At 44.1% G+C, this 26,085-nt stretch overlaps 1 protein-coding gene and 2 pseudogenes across 1 annotated transcript in view; 2 read left to right on the top strand and 1 right to left on the bottom strand.

Annotated features, from left to right (window-relative positions):
• LOC129475042 (zinc finger protein 674-like) overlaps positions 1-18,142 on the bottom strand; it is a 981,285-nt gene extending 963,143 nt beyond the window's left edge. Inside the window, 5 exon segments of the mRNA XM_055266893.2 lie at positions 1,914-2,024; positions 2,350-2,476; positions 14,918-14,962; positions 17,085-17,195; positions 18,054-18,142. Coding sequence (XP_055122868.1) covers positions 1,914-2,024; positions 2,350-2,476; positions 14,918-14,932 — 253 coding nt within the window. The 5' untranslated portion in view covers positions 14,933-14,962; positions 17,085-17,195; positions 18,054-18,142.
• LOC129476332 (vezatin-like) lies at positions 8,036-10,525 on the top strand (annotated as a pseudogene).
• A 6,529-nt stretch (positions 18,143-24,671) lies between the features above and the next one.
• On the top strand, positions 24,672-25,908 carry LOC129475049 (glyceraldehyde-3-phosphate dehydrogenase-like; annotated as a pseudogene).
• The last annotated feature ends 177 nt before the right edge of the window (positions 25,909-26,085 follow it).

The following is a 26,085-nucleotide window of genomic DNA, read 5'->3' as shown; positions in this document are numbered from 1 at the left end:
TTTTAAAAAGTTACCATATGAAATGTATAGCTATATTATTTAAAGTTACAAATGTAACCAATAAAGGAACTAAAAATAAGCATATAACAAACTTGTGAAGAGCTGGGGAGTGGAGGGCCAAAGTGTGAGGGAAATCCTTACTTTTCATAGAGGGAAGATAAAACTGAAAACCCGCAAAATGCAGATATAAAGGTATTCCCTAAACCTATGGAGGTGCTCACCAGAGCCAAAAAGAGAAATCTTTAGAAGAAGCTGCCCTTGGGAGGTATGATTGGGAATGCACCTAAGATTACTTTTTAGCCTATACTGTTCTGCACTCTTAGACTGAATATATAAATGTCTGTATTTTAATATAATATAGTTTTTCTTAGGGAATTGGGACTCAGGAGGATAGACTGTGCCTGAATTTGCTTTTCCTCCCTTCTGGGATAGCACTGAAATGAGAACAAGACACACAGTCATTACAATTCCAGGCATCACTGGAAGAAAGCAAGCATACCATCAGCATACCAGAAATCCTGATGAATCTCTAAGCAGCAGATAGGGAATTACACTGAGCAACAAAGAGGTTATCATCACCCAAAACATTCCTGGGGGAAGCTACAGAGTGGTGGGAGCCACAAATGCCAGCACAGGGAGGATCTCAGAGAGTAGGTGTGTGTGCTGAGGAGTGGGTTCTGGAGGAAGCCATCTGAGGAGTCACCTGTAGGTCCTTGGGGCCAGCACCTGACTACAGCTGATGTTCTGAAATTAATCTCTAATGAGCAGTGCTTCTCAAGCTTTACTGTGCCTATGGGGTCCCTGGGGGCTTGTTGAAATGCACATTCTCTTTCAGAAAATCTAGAGTGGGGCCTCAGATTCTAATTTTCTACTTAGTGCCCCAACAATGCCCAGGCAGGGATCACCCTCTGAAGAGTAATAGCATTCTAAACAGGCTTCTTCGCCATGGGCCAGTGAAGAGGGTACTATGAAGGGGAGAGAAAGAGTAGACCAGTGTATCTGAAGAGTTTCTGGATCCTTGTAGGTAGCCCACAGGAAAAATAGACAAGGAAAAAGTAGTTCTATGCAGGACTAAAATATGGTTCACTGAAGTATTCCACCCTGGGAGTAATGTACTCTCAAGTGTGTTTTTTTTGTTTTTGAATAAGTAAAGAGATAATAACAAAAACAAGAGTTGAGTGGGAAGGATGTATTGAAAAATGGAGGAATCTGATAACAAGTAGTGTGAAGTCAGATTTGTAAGAGTCTGAGAAGAAATAAGTAGAGAAAACAGAAAATGGTGAGAGGTTTACAGTGTTAACCACAAAGTGAAAGCAGGCAAGAACGTGGTGGGTACCTGGCTGGGTAAAGGTCACTGGCAAAGCTTTGGTGTCCATACTGACTCAAAACAAACAAACAAACAAACAAACAAAAAAACAAACAAAAAAACAGGTATGATAATCTACCTTAGGCTAAAAAAAAAAAAAAAAAAATTAAAAAAAAAGTCCAAATTTCAGCCTGAAAGGGCCCACAGTATGCCCAATAAAGAGGAAATGCTGACATCTATTAATACGTCTACTATGGTGAAAATACAAAAGGCCAAGAAGGTGGGAGAATAAGTCTTAAAAGCTTCCAGAAAGGTGGTGGGAGAGGAATGAGAAGGGGCGTGGCACTTCTCACTAACAAACCAGGAGGCTGGAAGGTAGAAATGGGATTTCAGAACAAGTGGCCACAGTCTATGTGAATGCCAAGCAAAGAACACAGAGACTGTAGCCGGCGGCCAGGCAGAGGCCTCATTTGGACATGACAACAGTTCCGCTCATCAGAGCCTAGGCATGTCCACAAGTCCGGGGCTCTGAGAAGGGCTCCTGAGCGCATCCCAGAGGCCAAGCTCTCACCAACCAACCTGGTCCCTTTTCCCTGGCCTGACTCACCTGGCCTGTCCTCACCTGCACATGTCCGTACCCGGGTCCCTCCATCTGCCATCCAGGACTCTTCTCCTGGTCCCAACCTGAAGATCACATCTGGCTTCGCAACTAGATACCCTGTTCAGGGGAAATGACATAGGACTTCGTTATTAATGCTGAGGAATTCCAGAACCTAGGCCCACCCCTGCAGGCTGAAGGTGATGGCCCATGCACACAGCTATCTGCCCCTCTCAGTACAGAACATATACATAGCAAGCAAGGGCACCAATATGCTCTCCAGTGTCCAAAGGGGACTACGAATACTACACATTGGGGCAGTAACCCAAACTCACTGAGGGTGGTAACCCACACTCATTCTTTCTAGGTCCCAGAGCTTGGAGCAGCTGAGAAAGAAACACAGTACTGGGGGCATTCTGCATCACCCTGTGGCGCGGTCCCTCACCCACGGACACCAGGTGGCTGTAGTTCTCAAGCATGACATCCCTGTAGAGGTTCTTCTGGGCAGAGTCCAGTTGCTGCCACTCCTCCAGGGTGAAGTCCACAAACACGTCCTTGAAGGTCAATGATTCCTGTAACGGCACATTCCTCTTTAGCACCCCAGGACCAGCCTGGGGCACTGGGACATGGCATCTCATGCACACGGAGGGCTTACTCTGTGCCCTCTAGGAGAAACTTGACAGATGAAGAGCATGAGGTGCACAGAGCCTAAGTAACTAGCCCAAGTCACACAGGCAGGAATGAGGGGAGTCGAATCCACGCGGTCTGGTTCCCACACCCACAATGGCCTTTCTTTCTTTTTCTTTTGAGATCGATTCTCGCTCTGTCGCCCAGGCTGGAGTGCAGTGGCGTAATCTCGGCTCATTGCAACCTCCACCTCCCGGGTTCAAGCGATTCTCCTGCCTCAGCCTCCCGAGTAGCTGGGACTACAGGAGCCTGCCACCACGCCTGCCTAATTTTTGTATTGTTAGTACAGATGGAGTTTCACCATATTGGCCAGGCTGGTCTCGAACTCCTGACCTTGTGATCTGCCCGCCTTAGCCTCCCAAAGTGCTGGGATTACAGGCGTGAGCCATCGTGCCCGGCCTGGCCTTTCTCATGTAATTGTTCTTATGCCAGTCACTAGTCAGTTTGGCATAGTATATTACATAGAGTATCTATATGACTAAAATCATTTTGAACTTTATAGGAGAAACAGATAGGGTATGAGAAATATCTTACCCAGGAAATTCATTCATTCAACACATGTTTACTGAATAGAGGCCAGGCTGGTAAGTCCTGTGAAGTAAAGATTGATACAAAACCACACCTCTTGAACTCAAGGAGCTTCAGTTTAGTGGAGGGAGAAAAGCGACGCTTAAGACACTCATAGATGAAACAGAGGCAGGGAGGAAGCCTGCCTCACAGGGACAGTGACAGATGTAGGAAGAGGTCAAGGTGGTCCACAAAGGAAGAAGTCAATCCTGCTTGAGGCTGACAGAGCAGGCTTCGCAGGGGACACAGAGCTACAAGAAACAGTTCTAAACATAGCTAATCAATCATGACAAACCGTTCTAACCTTCGCTCATCAATCATGAAACAAAGAACAGGAAGCCAGAGGTCTGTGGCCTGGGCAGCTGACTGAAGCAAAAGGGGAAAGGTCTGTGCTTGGCCTTGTCACCACCAAACAAGAACTTACTTCTACAAGTGCCCCCAATTCCTCGAAAAGACTAATAACCCGCCTGTTTCTGCTCCAGATCCCAGCCTGTCACACCCACACTTGGTGACCTTCAATTCAAGCCACTCGTTGCACCCATAAGGCCCAAATCGGCCACAGTGGCACGAGTTTACCCAGCTGTGCAGAAGGAGAGGGGACAGGAAAGCCAGCATGCCAGAGGGCGGGGACAGGCAGGTTTCTCCAGCAGGAGGGCTTCTCAGAGCAATCCAGGAGCTGTTAGCCCAATCTGCCCCTCCCTCGTGATAGCTCCGGTGCTGGGGAACAAAACCACACTGCTGAATGCTAGGATGATGTTGCTTGGAAGCCCTCACCTGTTCCATAGACCAGTATCTCTTGTAATGGTCCCAGTGGCATGGCTTCCAGGGTCCCAGCAAAAGATGTGCCCAGTTACATATCACTGAGTGACAATGTGCTCAGAAAACCCCAATCCATGGCTTCCTACCAGCCAGTCATAGTTTACTCAGTCCTCCAGTCCAGATGCAGTTTGTTTACCAATCCAGAGTCATTTTTACCTGGAGTAATGTCACCTGGTTTGATATTCTGAAATATATATTTGGTTTTTGTCCTGTCTCCTGGCAAAAAGCTCCTGCAACCCTTGGAATAGCCTCTGAAGTGAGCAAAGTGTCTTTTATGTGCTAATGAGATGACTGTTAGCTGGCTGCCTCTAAGTAGCTTCGGGATGCGAGCTGGTCACCAGAAAACCAGACAGGGTTAGAGGGTTGGGAATTTCATCTCCATCCTCAAAACTCCTGGGAGGAGAGAGAAGATGAAGGTTGAGTTGATCACCAAGGGCCAATGATGATCATGCCTCTGTGATGAAGCCTCCATAAAAACCCCACTGTGGCTGGGTGTGGTGGCTGGCTCCTGTGATCCCAGCACTATGGGTGGCTGAGGAGGGAGGATCACCTGAGGCCAGGAGGTTGGGCCTGCAGTGAGCCAAGATTGCACCACTGTTCTCCAGCCTGGGGGACAGAGCAAGACCTTGTTTCTCAAAAACAACAATAACAACAATCAAAGGACTGGGTGGGTTCAGACAGCTTCCACACAGCTGAACACTTGGTGGTTCCCAGATGGTAGTGAGTCCAGAGAGGGCATGAAAGGTCTGTGGACCTTCCCACAACCCTTGCCCTATGCATCTCTTCCATCTGGGTGTTCATCTGTATCCTCTGTAATATCCACCGCCCCCACCCCGCTTTTTTTTTTGAGACTGAGTTTCGCTCTTGTTGCCCAGACTGGAGTGCAATGACGTGACCTTGGCTCATTGCAACCTTTACCTCCCAGGTTCAAGCGATTCTCCTGCCTCAGCCTCCCGAGTAGCTAGGATTATAGGCATGTGCCACCACACCCGGCTAACTTTGTATTTTTAGTAGAGACGGGGTTTCTCCATGTTGGTCAGGCTGGTCTCAAACTCCCAACCTCAGGTGATCCGCCCGCCTTGGCCTCCCAAAGTGCTGGGATTAATGAGCCACCGTGCTTGGCCTGTAATATCCTTTATAACAAATAGGGGAAACTCAGGGAAACTGAAACTCACTCTAGCAAATTAATCAATCTTCAGGAGGGGTTCCTGGGAATCCCCAATTTGTGGCCCATCAGTCAGATGTATAGGTGACACCCTACTTGTGACTGGCATCTCAAGTCGGGGCAGTCTTGTGGGACTAAGCCCTCAACCTGTGGGAGCTGACGCTAACTCCAGGTAGACGGTGTCAGAATGGAATTGACTTCACAGCACACCCAGCTGGTGTCCAGGGAAAACTGCTTGGTATGTGAGGGAACAGCCTGGGGCCTGGGATTACATATGGTGTCAGAAGTGTTGTGTCAAGTGAGAGTAGACAGTAGGAAAAACTTGGGTTTCCTTGCCTATCTCTCAGACCCAGTAAAACAGCCGTCATTCCATTATCAGGCTTCCAGTAACACAGAGCTAAACATGACAATGATAATGAGAGTTAATAATCACTAACGGATCCTTGAAGTACAGTGTCAGAGGTTACTTCATAATAAAAGTATCTTTAATCTCCACAGAAAAGATGTCATTAGGAAAATCTGGCTAGACATTTATGGAGGGAAGAAACTCCATAAAAGTAAATCACTCATCTTACTCTGAGCCCCCAAGTAAATTACAGATGGATTAGAGATTTAAATATGTACAAGATAACCATAAAAATGATAGATAAAAGTTTTGACAGTTTTGTAGTGGCTGACAGCCTTTCTAAGCAATCCCCAAATTCAGAAAATACATAGCTACAGAGTGATAAACTTGACTACCTAGACATTAGAAATTTCTTTTTTTTTCTTTTTTCTTTCTTTTTTTTTTTTTTGAGACAGTCTCGCTCTGTTGCCCAGGCTGGAGTGCCGTGGCACTATCTTGGCTCACTGCAACCTCTGCCCCCCAGGTTCAAGCAATTCTCCTGCTTCAGCCTCCCGAGTAGGTGGGATTACAGGCATGCGCCACCATGCCTGGCTAATTTTTTGTATTTTTAGTAGAGACAGGGTTTCACCACGTTGGCCAGGCTGGTCTCGAACTCTGGACCTCAGGTGATCCACCCACCTCGGCCTCCCAAAGTGCTGGGATTACAGGTGTGAGTCACCATGCCCGGCTGCTCCTACTACTATGCTTTTCTGAATTTTGATTTTTTTCACTTAGACAAAAGTATCCCAAACAGTCTTACATATGAGTCAATTTTTATCATGACAGTTCCAGAGTATGGATGTGGCAATTTATTTAACCACTCTGTAGTCCTCCTCATCCACGTGAAGTTTGTTTACCAATCAGGGGCCATTTTTATCATAAGCGATGCCACCTGGTAGTATAGCTGTCATTCTACCATTGTTGGATTCTCAGGAACATGGGACACTTAGGGCTTTCTCCTTCTACTTTTTGCTAGTATGAACAGAACTGCTTTGGAAATCTTTGTGGACATATAAATATTTCACTAGGATGGAGTCCTATCAATGCAACTGCTGATTAAAATAAGAAAAAGATCTTTAATAAGTACAGCCAAATTACCTCTCAACCAGCCAGTACTGTCATCCACAGTGGCTCTTATCTATCTTTTCAAAGTTTACCACTCTTACAGATAAATGACAGCAGGTATGTGAGTTTTAGTGAGGATTATAATCTTTTCGTATGTTTCTAGGCCACTAATATTTCTGTTACTATGAGTCTTCATTCTGTTGGGTTGTCTTGTCTTAGTGATATATTAAAGGTCTAGGGTAAAATTCTGGAAAGGGCATCACTGTGTTAAGGGTATTTGCAATGTAAATGTTGACATATATAAACCAACTGTTCCACCACAAAATGCTGTATACAGTTTATAACTTCTTTGGTGTTTTTTCTACATACTTGACTACTAACTATTATCAACCTTTTTAATGTTTAAGAATATGAAGTATGATACATGGTATACTATTCTACTACATTTCATATTCTTTCAGCTATATATTAGGTGTGATCTTCAATGATTTGTTAGAATTTTAGTGTATAAAAGAAGGTAGCTCATTGTTATGTATACTTCAAATATTTTTCTCACTTTGATATGGATGTTTGATAATTTTTAAGATTTTCATTGTGCTTAGAAATTTCTAATGTCGGGGCTAGGTGCGGTGGCTCATGCCTGTAATCCCAGCACTTTGAAAGGCCAAGGCGGGTGGATCACTTGAGGTCAGGAGTTTGACACCAGACTGGCCAACATGGTGAAAACTCATCTCTACTAAAAATACAAAAATTAGCTGGGTGTGGTGACGGGCACCTGTAATCCCAGCTACTTGGGAGGCTGAGCGGGAGAATCGCTTGAACCCGGGAAGTGGAGGTTGCGGTGAGCCGACTGTGCCACTGCACTCCAGCCTGGGTGACAGAGTGAAACTCCATCTCAAAAAACAAACAAACAAAAAACAAAAACCCCAAAACAGAAAAGCATAGTAGGAGCATATTTTCATTGAAAACAATCCATGCAAAATGTTGTGGTTTTGTATATATATAAAACAACAAAAAAAACTCTGAAAGGCAAACAGTAGAAGGGCTGAGACTGGGTTCATTTGTTGGAATGCAACAGAAAGGGAGGAATGAAAATCAGCCGTTTTCCTGGCTTGAAAACTGGGGAAAGTAAACATCTTTTCAAATGGCATGACGCTTTTTTCTCATAAATTGCTTGCCTTATCTTTTTGACTATATGTCCACCACATTTTTTGTCTTCTTTCATCCTTTTTCATTTTCTATATATGAATCCTTTGCATATCATATGCATTGCATGTATTTTCTCTCAGCCTCAAATATGTCTTTTGACTCTATGAGTTTTAACATTTTAATACAGTTTAATCTGACAATCTTTCTCGTTATGGTTTCTAGATTTCCCATCTTCATTAAAAATGTTTCTTCTGATTTCCCATCGTGCTGAAGTGGGTGGCATGGCAGAGAAGGATGACACTGGAGTTTGACAAGGAGGTAGCTTTTGGAATTCTCCGCTTTATCAGTACTTACAGGATCTGGGACACACAGACTTTGAAATATGTTCTTTGTCACCAAAAACAGAAAAATGCACCACAGAGGGACAACAAAAGCTTCCTACAAGAGTCCTACCAAAATACCTGGGATACAGTAATCACTCAATGAACATAAACTCCACTTACTGGCATGCTCAGGGAATGGGTTATTAAGCAACGCATTCTGTTAAAAGTGGCTAAAACCACCAAAAGTTGGGTTTTTTCTCAGCGCAGTAAGAAAGATGACTTACTTCACAAGTTGGATATTGGATTCCGACTCAACTCATTACATACCATCCTGCAACAGGAAGTCCTGTTTCAAGAGGATGTGGAGCTCACTGAACTACTTGATTCCAGTATCCCGTAAGCAGGGCAACCTCAACAACAGGAAAGTGGACACCTTCCAACACTTCGCTCCCTGGCAACCCCTAATATTTGAGATGTCTCAATGCTATTTGCCTTCATTAGTTTGCTCGTTATGCTTCCTGCTTGGTGGACTGTATCTTCCTGGCTGGTATGGGGAGTGATTCTATTTGTTTATTTGGTCATAAGAGCTTTGAGAGTATGGAGGACAGCTAAACTACAAGTGACCTGAAAAAAATACAATGTTCACTTGGAAGATATGGCAGCAAATAGCTGAGCTTTTACTAACCTTGTAAGAAAAGCTTTACATCTCATTCAAGAAACTGAAGTGATTTCCAGAGGATTTATACTTTTGCTTGACAGGGTCAGTGCTTTATCCCATTTAATAAATGAGATAATTTATTAAATGATTAATAATAAATCATTAAATTTATAATAATAAATTATAACTTATATTTATAAATTATAATTTAATAATAAATTATAATTTATATTTATAAGTTATAATTTAATAATAAATTATAATTTATATTTATTATTATTTATATTTATAAATTATAATTTAATAATAAATTATAATTTATATTTATTATTATTTATATTTATAAATTATAATTTAATAATACATTATTACATTATTATTAAATAATAAATGATTATTTATCCCATTTAATAAAGCTGGACGGCATCCCACTCAGTACCTCTCAGTCTCTGGAAAGCTGTCTACAGAACTTCCAAGCAGCAAGGCTATCTATCCTACAGATGCTAAAAAACTACCCCCTGAACTCTGAAAGTGACAATGCAACCAGCCATATCTGTGTCGTGCCTTTTAAGGAGCTGGGCTTGGACTTAGTGAAGAGTAGATTTCAGAAGAGGAAGCACCTAACTTTACAGATGACTTCAGCCTACCTACATTGAAGGTTTTGTTCCAACTCTGGGTGGCAGAGTTCAGAATTCTTCAGATGGTTAGCCTTATTACTTTCTACAGCCAATTCACCTCCTGGGCCCTTACTTACTTCAGCACTTTTGCCTCATCATATCTCATCTGATTTGACTCAAGGTCTACCTCATGCTTACTATGCCTGTTTGGAAGAGCTTAAGAGCAACTCTGAAATCTATCAGTACTTTGAAACTCAGCACCAGTCGGTACCAGTGTTTATCCAAAACTCAACAGAAGTCAAAAGAACTGAATAACGTTCACACAGCAGTGTGCAACTTGCAGCTCCATGTGAAAGCATTACTGAATAAGGTAATAATTCTCGAAGATAAATTTGAAAAGCTTGTTTGTATTAAAGAAACACAAGAACAGTGTCAGAGGCTTATCAAATCCTAGAACAGAAATTAAAGTTGATTCAGCCCCATGTTTAAACAAGCAACAATTGCTGGGAAGAGGCCATTTCTCAGGTGGACAAACTGCTATGAAGAAATACAGATTTAAAAAAGGCAAGCCTGAGGTAGTGTGTGAAAACCCACACTGTACAGTGGTAACTTTGATGCAGCCTACTCTACATATTGCAGACAAAGATCCACTCCCTGAGGATGAATAGGACTTAGAAGCTTATTTAGATGATATAGATATTGACAGTGATTGCAGAAAGGATGATTTTTATTACTTGTCTCAAGAAGACAAAGAAAGACAGAAGCACCAGCATGAAGAATCCAAGAGGGTGCTCTAAGAATTAAAATCTGTGCTGGGATTTAAAGCTTCAGAGGCAGAAAGGGAGAAGTGGTTATAACTTCTACTTAGTGATCATGCTGTGTTGAAATCCTTGTCTCCTGTAAACCCAGTGGAACCCACAAGTAATTCAGAACCATCAATGAATTCAGATACAGGAAAAGTCAGTAAAAATGATACTGAAGAGGAAAACAGTAAAAACTCCACAAGTGACAATGAAATAAGTAGGACTGAGTATTTATGTGAAGACTCTCTAGAGCAGGGGTGTCCAATCTTTTGGCTTCCCTGGGCCATACTGGAAGAAGAACTGTCTTGGGCCACACATAAAATACACTAACACTAATGACAGCTGATAAGCTAAAAAAAAAAACAAAAAGCAAAAAAAAAAAAAAAAAACGACAACAAAATGTCATAATGTTTTTTGTTGTTTGTTTTTGTTTTTTTGAGACAGAGTCTCGCTCTGTTGCCCAGGCTGGAGTGCAGTGGTGCGATCTCAGCTCACTGCAACCTCTGCCTCCTGGGTTCAAGCAATTCTCCTGCCTCAGCCTCCCGAGTAGCTGGGATTACAGGCACGCACCACCACGCCCAGCTAATTTTTGTATTTTTAGTAGAGACAGGGTTTCACCATGTTGGTCAGGCTGGTCTCAAACTCCTGACCTTGTGATCCGCCTGCCTCGGCCTCCCAAAGTGCTGGGATTACAGGCATGAGCCACCGCGCCCAGCCAAAAATCTCACAATGTTTTAAGAAAGTTTACGAATTGTGTTGGGCTGCATTCAAAGCTGTCCTGGGCTACATGTGGCCCAGGGCCAAGGGTTGGACAAATTTGATCTAGAGGGTAAAAATAAAGACAACTCTGCAAATGAAGTCTTCCTCCAAGGAGCAGAAGACAGAATGTGTTACCAATGTGAGGGTGAAGATGAATCTCAAGCAGATGGGGGCGTTCTGGCCACTACCCCTCCATCTCCCAGGGAGTCCTTACAGACTTCCGTTCAGCAGAGGCTGGCACGGCTACAGCTGTCACTGAATTTTACCTTCACTGATGGCCTTGCTGTAGAAGTGGCTGCTAGATCTCTCTCCTTTACCACCATGCAGGAAGAGAATTTTTGTGATGAGGAGGAAGAACAAATGAGGTAGAAGAAATGTAAGAACCAAGATTCACATGAAGTGATTTTAGGTTGTCTCTTGTGTGAAAGCGTTTAGCTTCAAGACTAGAGAGGGAATATAGTGTACATCTACTATATATAAAGTTAAGATGTACATTTACAGGAATAACCCTGGTTTGAGTAACTGATCTGAAATTAGTAGTTCCCTGTAAATGGCAGATCTTTCAGGAAAAAAAGAGAAAGGTAAGGGCTCTATTGAATAAACTGTGGTTTTATTTGTGGTATAACTGATCTTGGAAATAAGTATTTTTAATAAGAAATGAATGATCATTTCTTGCCAGAATTTGCTACCATAAGGTGATATGGATAATTCTGTTACAAGAACATTAACATTTAGTATGACTTTTTTACTGTATTCTTGCAGTTAATAACTGCAGCTATTATGTTAATAACAAGTTGTTTACATTTTATTTTTGTTTATACTAGTCTTAAAACAAAGATCCAGGTTCTGGATTAAAAAAATTAATTCATACAATTGATACATGCTGGGGCTTGGAACTAAGAAGTAGTTTCAAAAGTACTTGGGTTATGGCATTTCTTATGTTTCCTTATTTATGTGAGTACTTAGTAGTTAATTTTAAGATGTTCCAATGATCATTAAAAGAAACACATTGTACCATTTAAAAAAAAAAAGTTTCTTGCACTAAGCAAGGTTATACCAATATCCTCTTAAATTTTCACCTAATTTTTCAAATATATATTTAGGTATTTGATCAATCTGGAATTCACTTTTATATGATGTAGAAGAGTTTCACTTTCTTTCCATCCAGACGGAGACTCAACGGTGCCACCATCATTCAGTAACCACTTTTTCCACATAACTGAAATGCCATTTTTATAATCTCAACTCACAGAATCCTATTTAAGCAATACAAGAACTCTAGAAGCCACAAAATATTGTAAAATTAGACATTAAAAACACATTAAGTGTCCACTCCCCAAGATGTATAAGACAAACAAAAGCAAATAATAAACTATGAAAAATATTGACAACATATATGACAGGGATCTCATTTGCTTAAGTTAACCCAAGGAGCTAACATCCAGCAATCAAAGTAATTCCACACCCAAGAGAAAAGGGGGCAAATGACTAGAATAAATATTTGAAAGAAAAAAGTACAAATGGTGGTTAAAAATGAAAAAAGACACTCAAATCAAGAAAAACAAATTAAAATGCACGACTCTTTTCTCCCTCACAATGGCAAAAATAATAGCGGATAATACACTGTGATTTCCCATTTATAGGAAAAGGCATTATAATCTTGCCAGCAATGCAAATCAGTACATCCTATTTGGAAGGCAATTGACAGTTCTGAATCAAAATTCAAGATGCATAAACTTTGACCTAGAAACTTCATATCTAGAAAGTTATCCTATAAATGTTCTCACATGCACACAATGGGCATCTACTATACACTGCTATGTTGTTTATGGTAGCAAAAGACTAGGAATATCCTAAATATCTATTATTAGGAGAAAGGTAAATAAATAGTGGTATTGCCATCAAATGAAATATCAAGCAGCCATTTTTGCAAGCGGGGTAGGCCACTGGTTTTAAACACTGGATAATTTTATTCCTCAGGGAATATTTGAGAATGACAAGAGATATTTTGGTTGCCAAAACTGGAGGAGGGAGCACTATTGGCATCTACCAGAGAGCGTCCAGGGATGCTGTTACATATACAATGCACAGGAAAGCAACCCATGACAAATAATGACCTCAACCAAAATGTCAATAGTGCCACACTGAGAAACCCTGGTGTAGAGTTAATACAAGTGAAAAGCTCATTTAAAAAAAAAGGACCAGAAAGACCAGGATGTACTGTAACCTGTTAAAGAGAGAAAGAGAAAGAGAGAGAGAGAGAGCACACGCAAGAGAGAATGAGTGATTGTGCGTAGGCAGAGAAAGAGATTCATGAGTTCAAGACCAGCCTGGGCAACATGGCAAAACTCCATCTCTACAAAAAATACAAAAATTGGCTGGGCATGGTGGCATGTGCCTGTAGTCCCAGCTACTTGGGAGGCTGAGATGGAAGGATTGTTGAGTCTGGGAGGCGGAGGTTGCAGTGAGCTGAAATTGCGCCACCGCACTTCAGCCTGGGGGATAGAGCCAGGCCCTGCATCAAAAAACAAAAACCACAAAAAACTTTTTTTTGTTGAACAAAGCTTTTGTTTGAATTTTTTTACCACGTGCATCCATTGCTTTTGAAATGCCCAATGCAATTTGTTAATGTTCTATTCAGAGTATTTTTAATATTTTGACATTTATATTCTTAAGGGAAACTGGTCTATAATTTTCTCTTTTGTAGTATCTTCCTCAAATTTCAGGTTAAGTGGCTTCACAAAATGAACTGAGTGCCTTTTCATCTTTAATAGCCTGGAAAATTGGAACACAGAAATTATCTGGTCTTTACATTTGGTGAAAGGAGTAATTATGAAGGATTTCGGAGGGCAAATTTAAGTGTCAGTACCTTTTAGTCAAAACCTGACTTCCAGGTATAACCTCCATAAACACTGGTACTACAGAGCAAGTAGATACAGAGAAAGTTGTTCATGAGGCACTGTTTACAACGGTAAAAATAAATTAAAAACTTAAATATCCATAAATAGTTACATGATATTAATACATCCATACTATGAAACAGAAATTAAAATAATCTTTATATATCAACAAGGAACACCACCCAGAAAGTAATCAGGTGCAAAAGGCAAGGTGGGTATGGGAGTATGATGCCATTTGTGTAAAAGCATGAAAACAATACATATGTATATGTTTTTAGTTCATTAAGTTGACATAAATGCATCTACCCCATCATTTAACCCAACTGTTAACAGTGGGCATCTCTGACGAGGAACATGGTACTCGGGGGAGAAGGAATAGAATCCTTTGGGCTACTAGTTTTTTCTACGCACATCAAAACATTATGCAAAAACTTATTATCATAAATATGAATGATGAAAAAGACCAATTGATCTAGAAGTGAAGAAAGAGGAAAAAGCAAGATGAATCTATGTATGTAAACAATCTTCTGTGAGAAGGAAATGAAGAGAAGATGAGGTACAGTTCTCAGAAGAACAAGTAGAGAGCATGGTGGCTTGCGCCTGTAATCCCAGCACTTTGGAGGCCAAGGTGGGGGGATCACTTGAGCTCAGGAGTTCAAAACCAGCCTGGCCAACATGGTGAAGCCCCGTCTCTACTAAAAATACAAAAATTAGCCAGGCGTGGTGGCGGGCACCTGTAATCCCAGCTACTCGGAAGGCTGAGGCTGGAGAATTGCATGAACCCGGAAGGTGGAGGTTGCAGCGAGCTGAGATTGCGCCACCGCACTCCAGCCTGGGTGATAAGAGTAAAACTGTCTCCAAAAAAAAATAAAATAAAATAAAAAAAGAGAAAGAAAAAAGAAAAAGAAAAAGAAAGAACAAGAAGTAGAGAGAGGACTCTTTGTTTTTCCTCTCTCCTGGTGAGGGGGAGGATCAGAGAAGCCAGAGGTTGAGAATAAGTTGAATAGAAAACAGCCAGAGAAGAGGGGATAATTGGTATTTTCAAGTCTACTATATAGATTCCAAACCTTGCCTCAATTTCACTGGAAACAAAGTATGGGTAAATTAGGAACTCACCTGGGACATGGACATCCTGTTCTGCTCTGGACAAAGGATGGAGATCTATAAAGGCAAAATTAGGAGAGTATACTCAGTAGGTACAGCCATTAGACCATCATTACCATCCCAATAATAATTACCCTTGTACCCTGGGGAGAATGATCTAAAAACATGACCTGGTAACTCCAGCCTGTTTCCATGAAACTCTACTAAGATCATGTAGGTTTTGCACATGAAATTTTGTTTCCCTTACTGAACAGATGTATGACTTATGTCTAAAGATATCTACTTTAGAAACCAGTAACAATTAACATCTTTATCTTAAGAGTTCTATTCCTAGACATTTGTCATAATGAAACAAACCTAAATGTGGAAAAGCTGAAAGAATGTTAACTGTAGTCATTTCTACCATTAAAATATTAATATGTGGAAGCAGCCGGGTGCAGTGGCTCATGCTTATAATCCCAGCACTTTGGGAGGCTGATGTGGGCAGATCACTGGAGCCCAGGAGTTCGAGACCAGCCTGGGCAACATGGCAAAACCCCATCTCTACAAAAATTAGCCAGGCATGGTAGCATGTACCTGTAGTCCCTGCTATTCTGAAGGCTGGGTGTGAGGATCACTGGAGCCCAGGAAGTGGAGGTTGCAGTGAGCCAAGATGGCACCACTGCAGTCCAGCCTGGGTGACAGAGGGAATCCCTGTCTAAACAAAAACCAAATAAACAAACAAAAAAATTGGAAGCAACTAAATATCCAGCAAAGAGGACACAGTTAAAAAATATGACACATGCAAAAGCAGGTATACCGAATAGCCTTTCAAAATGCTATGGAATTTGTTTTTAGTTCCTAATGTGTTTAAAAGCAGGTTCCAACAAAGCAAGCGCAGTGTGATCTCATTTTTGATAATCAATATGCATATATATGATGTCCCAGAGGATTTATTAAAATGCTGATATTGGTTACTTTTGAGTGGTGATTTCAATTTTCTTCTTGTATTTGCATTTTCTCAATTTTTGACAAAGAATATCACTAGTAAAACAAAAATTAAAAATTATTAAAAATCACCTCTTATCAAACCGAGCCCTAGAGGTGAAAAGACCCTCTGCAAGAGGGTATAAGTAGGATCTCTTGATGTGGTTTGGAGGAAGGAACCCAACAAGGGCTCAGAGGGCCACAGGGGAGGAGAGGTGTGGGGCTGGGTGGGTGACAGCCCAGCACTGTCAGTTCTGTGAGGGGCTGAAAACCACTGTGCCTGCTCCCCTGCATCTGCCTCTTTAACTGGCCACCTACCCTGTTCCCACTCCACCACTTCCTCCTTTCTCACAATTTGCATTTTGATTACCAGGCTCCTCCTTCTTTGGTAGTTTTTCAAATAAAGTTCCAGCAAGGAGCTTCTGTGCAGAGTAACCATTGCATACTGCAGCAATCATTGCGACAGTATCAGGACAACAGGGTTCAGCTTGGCGTAACTTAGCAGGTCATGTCCCCCGGCCCACTTTCATTAAGCATTGAAATAAGGCAGCAGAGATGGATGACAGCGTACCTAGAGACTACTTGGAAATTCTATAAACTAAAAATATATTTTCTGCACTTTGGTCAGGATGAAGGGAGACTCAGCATTTCCCCTGAAAGCAGGTGCCTGGTTGATGGTGTGGGGCTGACTCAAATTCAGAAATAGCCAATGGCAAGAGACAGGAACACAGGGGTGCACAAATAGGTGTGCTAGGAGAGGCCAATCCTCTGTGGCTGGCTGTGATCCTTCCTAGCCTCATATCGCCTTTACACGCACTACAGCAGGGCACCTGCCCCATGGGGGGGACATCCATGCCTCCATCCACCTGTGACTTTCACCTGTCCCTCCTCCAGCAGGAATCAAACTGTACTGTCACACAGTCCTCCATGGCATCTGGAAGTTGAGCCAGCTTTGCTTTGTCTCAGCTGAAGTGAGGGACAAAGGCCACTATGGGTCCAGCTCTTCTAGGACCTGCTATCCTGTGAGCCTCCTTTCTCTGCTCTGAGGATCTGGGTCTGGGCTCTGGGCTGAGGCTTCTCCTCCAACTCGCCTCAGCTCAGCGTACCTCTCTTGTGTCCAAGGTGGCAGGAACAAGGGATTCAGAGATAAACACTCCCCAGTTGGGGCCATCACTATAGCACCAGATCTCTGCCTGTGACCCAGAGAACTCACCTCCTTCTGAGGCCTCGGCCTAAGTCTTCTGAGACTAAGTGAGGAAGCCGGGGCACAGATAAACTGGAGTCTGAAGTCGGTGAGCAGTGGTCTCAGGTCTGCACTCTGACCCTGGAAACACAATGACCACGGGAGATTCAATTAGCAACACCTATGCTCCCTTCCATGCAGTGAAGTTGAGTAAAACCCAAAGGTTTTTACCCAACAGAAGAGGGACAACACCTCATTCTAGCTTTAAGAGTTAACATTCATGCACAGCTCAGTTATCCTCAGTGAGCGAAACCCTGCCTTCCTGAGTCTGGGCTTTGGAACCAACTGATTGACTGCTGTGCCACTTTTATTCACTGAAGAAATGAGTGCCTTCCAAGAGCCCGTTCTCCGTGCTGGAAATACATCAGTGAACAAAATCTCAAAGTCCCAGCTCCCGCAGAATTTCTAGTCTAGCGGGGGAGACACACAGGAAACAATAAACATGATAAACAAAGCACAGGAAAAGAAAAAGAAAAAGGATTCCTCGGGTTTGCTACCTACGTGACTTTGGACAGGTTGCCAAGCCACACTGAGCCATTTTCTCTCTATAACACGAAAATAATCATCGTAACACCTCACAGGGCTCCTGTGAAGATTAATGTGAAACATTTGCAAGGTTGCCTGGCATTTTTAGGCGCTCAGGAAACAGGCGCCGAGGGACTCAATCAATCAGTCACTCGCTGGCCCCGAACCTCGCCCCCAGCACTCACGCCCACGGGCCTGCGGGTCTCAGGTAACCGGACCCTGGTCCTAGCTCAGAGGGTCCTGAGAGCAAGGGGCCTGTCTCAGGCGGGGAAGTGGCCTGGAGGATGGGCTTCTGAGCTGGGCTGTGGAGCCACCCTGTCACCCACAAAGGCGTTCACCCATGGCCCCATGACCCCACGACCCCGTCAACCCCCGCCCCCATCAGAACCATCACCACCTCCGCGTCCCTCTTACTTCACCGCCAAGAGCCTGAAACCTCAGAGGCCGATGACAACAGCCAGTATGAACTAGAGACCGCCCTCCCGGGTCAGCGGAGCACTTCCGCTTCCCACCGCCCCCTGGGAACGCGGGATGGGGTCAGAGTGTGTCGCAGCGCCGCGCACGCGCAGTAGCACGGGGGTGGTTGCGCCACCGCCACTGGCCAAGATGGCGGTTTCCAGGGACCCTGTGTTTCTGATAGTGTTCGGTCTGAGGACAAAAGCGTGTGACCATTTTCCGTGGCGAGTGGTACAAAAGGCCCAGGGCGTCATCCCTTGGCGGCGAGAGGTGATCGGACTGTCCAGCGGCCTAGCTCCCGCCCGCAGGGAGGACGAAGTCCCCCTTCTCCCACTTCGTCCTCCTGCATCGCGACCCTCCCAGTCGCTGCGGCATTGGGTGTTTGTGTCCCTCCGTCCCGAAAGCCATTGTTCCCGCTTTTTTCCCCTCCTGGGAATAGGAAAAAGAGTCGCGCCTCTGGCGTCAATAGCGCTCGGAGGCGTGGCCATCTAGGGTCCAGGCTGGTCTCAGGGAACCCGACCCTGGGCCTGGCTCTCAGAGAGTCATGGGAGCAAGGGGTCTGGCTCAGGCGGGCAAGTGGCCTGGAGGATGGGCTTTTGAGCTGGGCTGCAGAGCCAGCGATCTCTTGAAATGAGTAAAGAAACCCTCATTCTGATTTTTCTCTACGCAATAGAGGGGCTCCAATTCCTGAGATCCTAGACACCCTGGGAGAATCTAGATTTTACTTTTTTGAAAACGCACTGTAAATAGCAAAGAGGTGTTTTCTCTGAGATTGCCAGCCAGTGGCAACATGGTCCCCTAAAAAGGCCTGTAATGGCCTTGAGGAAAGTTTTCTGTTTCCTGTCTGGGCCTGGGGGAAACAGACCAAGTGTGTTCTCCATCCTTCTGTGCCTGCCTAGTCACCAAGCAGGCTTCCTTGGGTCAGGCATGGCAGGGTCTCCACCAGGTACAAAGCAATCCCTTCTGTGCTGGAGCCAACTGGTGCCAGACACTGTTTATAGATGAAAGTGTCAAAGCTGATCATGGAATCCATCAGATATGTATTTAATTTCCATTTGAACATGGGTCTTTCTCCTTTTTCTTTTTCTCTTTCTTCTCTGCAGGTTAACTTGCATTCCCCAGGTAGTTTGAATGAGTCTCAGCCCAAATTTGCAAACTGAGTACAGCCATCCCCTGGGAAGTTACCCTGTCTAAGCCTCCTGTACAAGTCCTAGGAAAAGAACCTGTTTTCCTTTGGGCATGTGAGCAGTGAATTATTGCTCATTCAGAATTTCATGTGTATGTGTTGCTGATGGGCAGGTTTAGAGATACCAACCTATTTATTTTTAGAGGAGAGGTGAGCTGATAACATTCTTTTCAGACATCACTATCACTAGGCAGGAAAGGGCTAATAGTATGACAGTATCCTGAGGACAATAGAGAAACTGCAAACTGCAAAAGCACCTGGTCTGTAGCCCTGACCAGCATCTCTCCATATCAGGATATGGAGATTCTGCAGGAACAGGTATTTCTTCAGAAAGAGAAGGGACTGATGGTTTAGATGTGACCAGATGCAGGGCACGCTCTTATTGCCATGCCAGCATTTGCTATTCATGATGTTAGTATTCAAAAATTAAGAAACACCCTGCCTGGGCCATTGGTGTCTACTAATCCATTGGAAGAGAAGACTGGAATCCACCACTTGCTAGCTTCTTGGGTCTCATTCCCTGCTTTTCTCCCATAGCTAAGGACCACCTATCCTAGATGGCTGCTGTTATTGTTCAAAGGAAAATCTTTAGAGCCTCAAGCCCAGGAATAGCTCGTGGTAGGCACCTGGTAAATGTCAGTTTTCACTGTCCTCTCCCAACACTATGAAACATGCAGCACTCTCTGCAACTGCCCCTGTGGATTTCCATAGGCAGGAGAATAACCAGTGTTAAGTGGAGTTGGTATTTTCAGAAATGAAGCCCCTTTCCTTATTTGTGCCAGCCCATTTTGTCTTGGGCATATGTGCATTGCATTATTGCCCACTCTGTATTTTATTTGCATCTGTAACGAAGGCCAGGTTCAGAGATACCACCCTATTTACTTCTAGAGGAGAGGTGAACTGATAACCTTCTTTTCTCATATCATTATCTCTAGGTAGGAAAGGGTTAATAGAGTTAGTGTGACAGTGTCCTGTGGACAGCATAGAAACCTCCCCAACCTCCATCTGCCCACGAGCTGCAGAAGTACCTGGTTTGTGGCCTTTGCCAGCCTCTCTTCATATCCCGATTCTGCAGGAACAGGTGCTTGAACATTAGGAGAAGGGGCTGAATCTTTGGATGGGGTTTCATGAAGGGCACACCATTACTGGGATGCTAGCATTTGCCATTCATGACATTGGCATTCTGGTATCATGAAACACAGGAAAGTTTTTCCAACCCCCCACCGTATTGACTGTTGGGATCTACTAATCCATTAGAAGAGAAGGCTCAAATCCATCACTTACTGACTCGTTGGGCTTAAGTTCCCTCCTCTTTGCCATAGCCAAGCACCACCTGTCCTAGATGGCTCCTGTTTTGTTCAGAGGAACATCTCTAGAGCTGCAGGCCCAGGAATAGCCCTTGGCAGGCACCTGGTAAATGGTGTTTTCATTTTCCTCTCTCCCACACTATAGAACATGCTGGTGCCCCTTTTGGACTTTTCTATACTGTGGGCTTCCCTTTTGCCATTTCCTTGCACAGTTGTGCCTGTGCCTGGCACCAACTTTGCCCAGGATCACCACTTGTATCCACCTGCAGACATTTTTAAATGCATACGTTAGGCTTCTTATTGAGTTGAAATTTATTTTATTCCTGATGCTACAATATTATTTGCATTGATACCCAGTCCACAGTTTGTTTCAGTCATCCTGGTGGGGTGGGCCTTCCGAAATCCAGTTTGAACCTCCCTGTAGCAAAAGACTTGCAAGGTTATTTGTCAGGAAGTTCCAGACCTTAGCAGCAGTTACTGCAAGGCACTGCTGGGCTTTTTCCACATCTGAAGGGCAGAGGTCCTGAGTAATTGCAGTGGGCAGGAGTTGAGTCATGCTTGGTTTCTTGCTGTGGTTTGGTATGTTGCTAATGATCCCTGGAACCTGCCTCTTCCTAGATCCTTTCCCTCCAGTGAGTGTGGCGACAGGCCCATCAGGCAATGCCTTGATGACATTCCACTCTTTGAACTGTGTGAGTTCCTGTAGGGAAAGGAAAGCCAGTTACAAGTGGTCATCTCCTACCTGGATGGCACTGCTCTGTATATGGCTGCCTTGTGGATTTTCACAGGGAAGGGAGTATCTAGACTTGAGTGTAACTGCAATAGACAACAAAGGAATGGGGAATACATGCAAGGGAACTGGTTGATGGCCTAAGATAATACCATGAAGCCAATCTCATGCCTGTCTGGTAGTTCAGAGGTTAGAGCTCCAGTCTTTGAGCGACTGTGCCCATTGTTGAGAAGTATGTATACTATGATAAACACCAAAGGTGGGAGTCTTCAGCCAGCCTCCAGGTGGCTCTATTTTAGAGGTCTCTTTCTGTTCTTGAAAGATGGTACAGGAAGTCAGAGTATAATAAGATGTACAGTGAATTTAGATGATGCCAGGCCTTGTGCTATGTGATTTACATTAATTACTTCATTTAAAAATCTTTTTTTTTTTTTTAGACAGAGTCTCGCTCTGTCACCCAGGCTGAAGTGCAGTGGCGTGATCTTGGCTCACTGCAACCTCCACCTCCTGGATTCAAGCGATTGTTCTGCCTCAGCCTCCCAAGTAGCTGAGATTACAGGCGCGTGCCACCATACCCAGCTAATTTTTGTATTTTTAGTAGAGACGGGGTTTCGCCATGTTGGCCAGGCTGGTCTTGAACTCCTGACCTCAGGTGATCAGCCCGCCTCAGTCTCCCAAAGTGCTGGGATTACAGGCATGAACCACCGCACCCAGCCCATTTTAAAATTCTCAATGTCTGTCATTATTATGATACCCTATCTTACAGATAAAGAGACTGAAGCCCACAGATATCAAGCAACTCACCAAAAGTTTCATAGCTGATAAATGAACTCAAGATTTAAGGTTAGACAGTTTGGCTCCAGAACATACACCATTGATCTTGACACCATTCTGTAGTTACCAGAGCACTCCATTTACAAAAAAAGGATCAGGATGATTACACGACTTGCTCAATTTGGACAGCCAGTGAGTGCCAGAATTAAAGCTAACACTTAGGTCTCCTGACTTCAAATCCCATTCTTTTTTCAGGCTGACATTTGTCTTATCCCAGGTCCTCTGGAGCAGTGCATCTCAGACTTGAATGCACATTGGTATCCCCTTAAGGATCTTGTTAAATTGGGGATTCTGATTCAATACTTCTGTAAAGGGCCTGAAATTCTGCATTTCTAACAAGCTCCCAGGCGATGCTATTACTGCCGGTCCTCAGACTATGCTTTCAGTCAAAAGAAGATTTGAGCAACCCTCTGGTTTAGCAGCTGTGGCTTCCAAGCAGGAGAATTTCCTTAAACACGTGTCTACCTACACACACACACACACACACACACACACACACACACACACACGCAAAGACACAGCAGGTGTGTTCTCTGAGTCTCACTTCTGAGACCCCTTAACAATTCCCTTCTGGGGTGAAGAGTCTGAGGCCCAAGGAGGGAAATGACTCTTCAGGGAGTTATTAACAGACTGGAACTAGGACCCATTCCACTTGACTTCTCAGCCAGTGTTCCTCCCTCCCCCGTTCCTTCCTCTGTTGCATGAGGGTTTCTGGGGAGAATAGTAGTAAAGGAATGGGCATTGTTCAATATCACATTATTCATTACTTTGCAGGAAAAAACAAGGTGATCCTCATTCCAGATCTTCTTGCCCACCATGCTGTACTGAACACGTGATTTAGCTGCCTGGGAGGATCCAACTGTACTGCGACTAGGAGAAAGGTCAAAATGGTTCCCTTCAGAAATCTGCTTGCCCATGCAGCTACCATCCTGGGGAAAATGTAACTACAGCAACTTCTCAGATGCTCAGATACCATTTGTAAGCCCAGTTGCCCGCCCACAAACTCCAGGAACTACCAGTAACTAGATGCATACTACAACTTTTGTAGTACTATGGTTAGGCCAAACTACTGATTAGACCCAAAATTTAATGGCTCAGATACAATCTCTTTCTTGCTCATGCAAGAATCAACCATGGGTATTCCATATTGACAGGCAGTGCCCCTTCATGTAGACCCAGCCTGTTATCATCTCTGCCCTCTTCAAAATGGCTTCCAAGGCACCCTGGTCATCATCACTCCTGGAAGTAAGAAAGAACGTGGACGAGCATAGCTCAGGGTTTACAACTAGCTTTCAGGATCACCATGGTCAGGAAATTGTTTCTGCCACCCAGAGGTCAGAAAACTGCAGAAAGCCATTGCTGATAGCGTGAATATCCTGTTGGCCCCAGAATGATTAGCTTAGAAAGGAGTTTAACAGGGTGCTATGAAAACTCACATCTACTCTTCCTGCTAGAGGAAAAGTATGGCTTCTAGCTCCCTTCTCTCTTCCAAATTTTCTTCAGAGATTGCATTCGCAAGGGAGTCTGAGAAATATTGTCTCAAGGCCTCCAGTCTCTGAAATCCAGGGAAGGGAATAAGAGTGGGAATGTTGTGGAGTGTCAATAGAAATACCTGGTGCATCTTTGAAATTCACATTAAAGTTGAAAGATTTGTCTCCCTTTTCTTCCTTCCAGACTGAAGTAGAAGACTGCAGAACCCTCTAGTGTCGCTGCAAACTGAGGCATCAGCTGCTGAGGCAAGCAACAATGGTTTGTGTCATGAAATTTTCTTTTCCAGGCCCTAAACTCCTTGGGTATAAAGTTAGCCCTAGTTTATATTCCCCAGTATTCTTGTTCCCCTGATTTAAATGTGTCCCCCAAAATTCATGTGTTGGAAAGTTAATCCCCAGTGGAACATTGTTTAGGTGGGGCCTTTAAGTTTGAGAGGCGAGTAGGATTAATGTGGGACTGGGTTTGTTATTGTGGGAGTGGAGTTCTTATAAAGGACGAATTTGTCCCCCTCTCTTGCTCTGTCTCTCCTCTGTGATGCCTTCTGCTATGTTATGATACAGCGAGAAGGCCTTCATCAGATGTGATGTGGCCCTTCAGTCTTGGACTTCCCAGATTCCAGACCCATGACCCAAATAAATTCTGTTAACTAAAAATTACCTAGTCTGTGGTGTTCTGTTATAGCAGCATAGAATGAACTAAGACAGAAAATTGGTACTGAGAAGTGGGGCAATTGTTATAACAAATACCTGAAAATGTCGAAGCACCTTTGAAATTGGGTAATGGTTAGAGGCTGGAAGAATTTAGAGGAGCAGACTAGAAAAAGCCTAGATTGCTGTAAATGGAGCATAAAGGTCATTTCTGGTGAGGGCTCAGAAGAAGACAAGAGCTGTAGAAAAAGCCTAAATCTTCTTAGAGATTAGTTAAGTGGCCATTGTATTACGTCATTCTTGCATTGCTGTAAAGAAATACTTGGCTCTCTGCTCCTCCTGTTCGACAGACAACCGCATCTTCTCCTGCATTGCCAGCCGCATCCATGAGACACCATGGGGAAGGTGAAGGTCGGAGTCAACGGATTTGGTTGTATTAGGGTTGCGTTTAACTCTGTTAAAGTGGATATTGTCGCCATCAACACCCCTTCATTGACCTCAACTACATGCTCTACGTGTTCCAGTATGATTCCACCCATGGCAAATTCCGTGGCACCGTCAAGGCTGAGAATGGGAAATTTGTCATCAAATGGAAATCCCATCACCATCTTTCAGGAGCAAGATCCCTCTAAAATCAAGTGGGGTGATGCTGGTGCTGAGTATGTCATGGAGTCCACTGGCATCTTCACCACCGTGGAGAAGGCTGGGGTTCACTTGCAGGGGGGAGCCAAAAGGGTCACCATCTCTGCCCCCTCTGTTGATGCCCCCATGTTTGTGATGGGCATGAACCATGAGAAGTATGACAACAACCTCAAGATTGTCAGCAGTGCCTCCTGCACCACCAACTACTTAGCACCCCTGGCCAAGGCCATCCATGACAACTTCGGTATCGTGGAAGGACTCATGACCACAGTCCACGTCATCACTGCCACCCAGAAGACTGTGGATGGCCCCTCCGGGAAACTGTGGCGTGACGGCTGCGGGGCTCTCCAGAACATCATTCCTGCCTCTACTGACGCTGCCAAGGCTGTGGGAAAGGTCATCCCTGAGCTGAACGGGAAGCTCACTGGCATGGCCTTCCGTGTCCCCACTGCCAATGTGTCATTGGTGGCCCTGACCTGCTGTCTGGAAAAACCTGCCAAATATGATGACATCAAGAAGGTGGTGAAGCAGGCGTTGAAGGCCCCCCTCAAGGGCATCCTGGGCTAAACTGAGCACTAGGTGGTCTCCTCCGATTTCAACAGCTTCACCCACTCCTTCACCTTCAATGCTGGGGCTGGCATTGCCCTCAATGACCACTTTGTCAAGCTCATTTCCTGGTATGACAATGAATTTGGCTACAGCAACAGGGTGGTGGACCTCACGGCCCACATGGCCTCCAAGGAGTAAGACTCCTGGACCACCACCTCCAGCGAGAGCACAAGAGGAAGACAGAGACCCTCACTGCTGGGGAGTCCCTGCCACACTCAGTCCCCCACCACACTGAATCTCCCCTCCTCACAGTTTCCACGCAGACCACTTGAAGAGGGAGGGGCCTAGGGAGCCCCACCTTGTCGTGTACCATCAGTAAAGTCCCCTGTGCTCAGCCAAAGAAAAAAAAAGAAGAAAAGAAAAGAAATACCTGAGGTTGGGTAATTTATAAAGAAAAGAGGTTTAATTGGCTCACAGTTCTGCAGGCCGCACAAACATGGTGCCAGCATCTGCTTGGCTTCTGGGGAGGTCCCAGGGAACTTTTACTCATGGTGGAAAGCAAAATGGGAGCAGGCATGTCATATGGTAAGAACAGGAGCAAGAA

Source organism: Symphalangus syndactylus, chromosome X (genome assembly GCF_028878055.3).
Source record: "Symphalangus syndactylus isolate Jambi chromosome X, NHGRI_mSymSyn1-v2.1_pri, whole genome shotgun sequence".
Lineage (NCBI taxonomy): Eukaryota > Metazoa > Chordata > Mammalia > Primates > Hylobatidae > Symphalangus > Symphalangus syndactylus.
The sequence above is the reverse complement of the archived record's forward strand: the minus strand, read 5'-3'. Positions and strand labels throughout refer to the sequence as shown.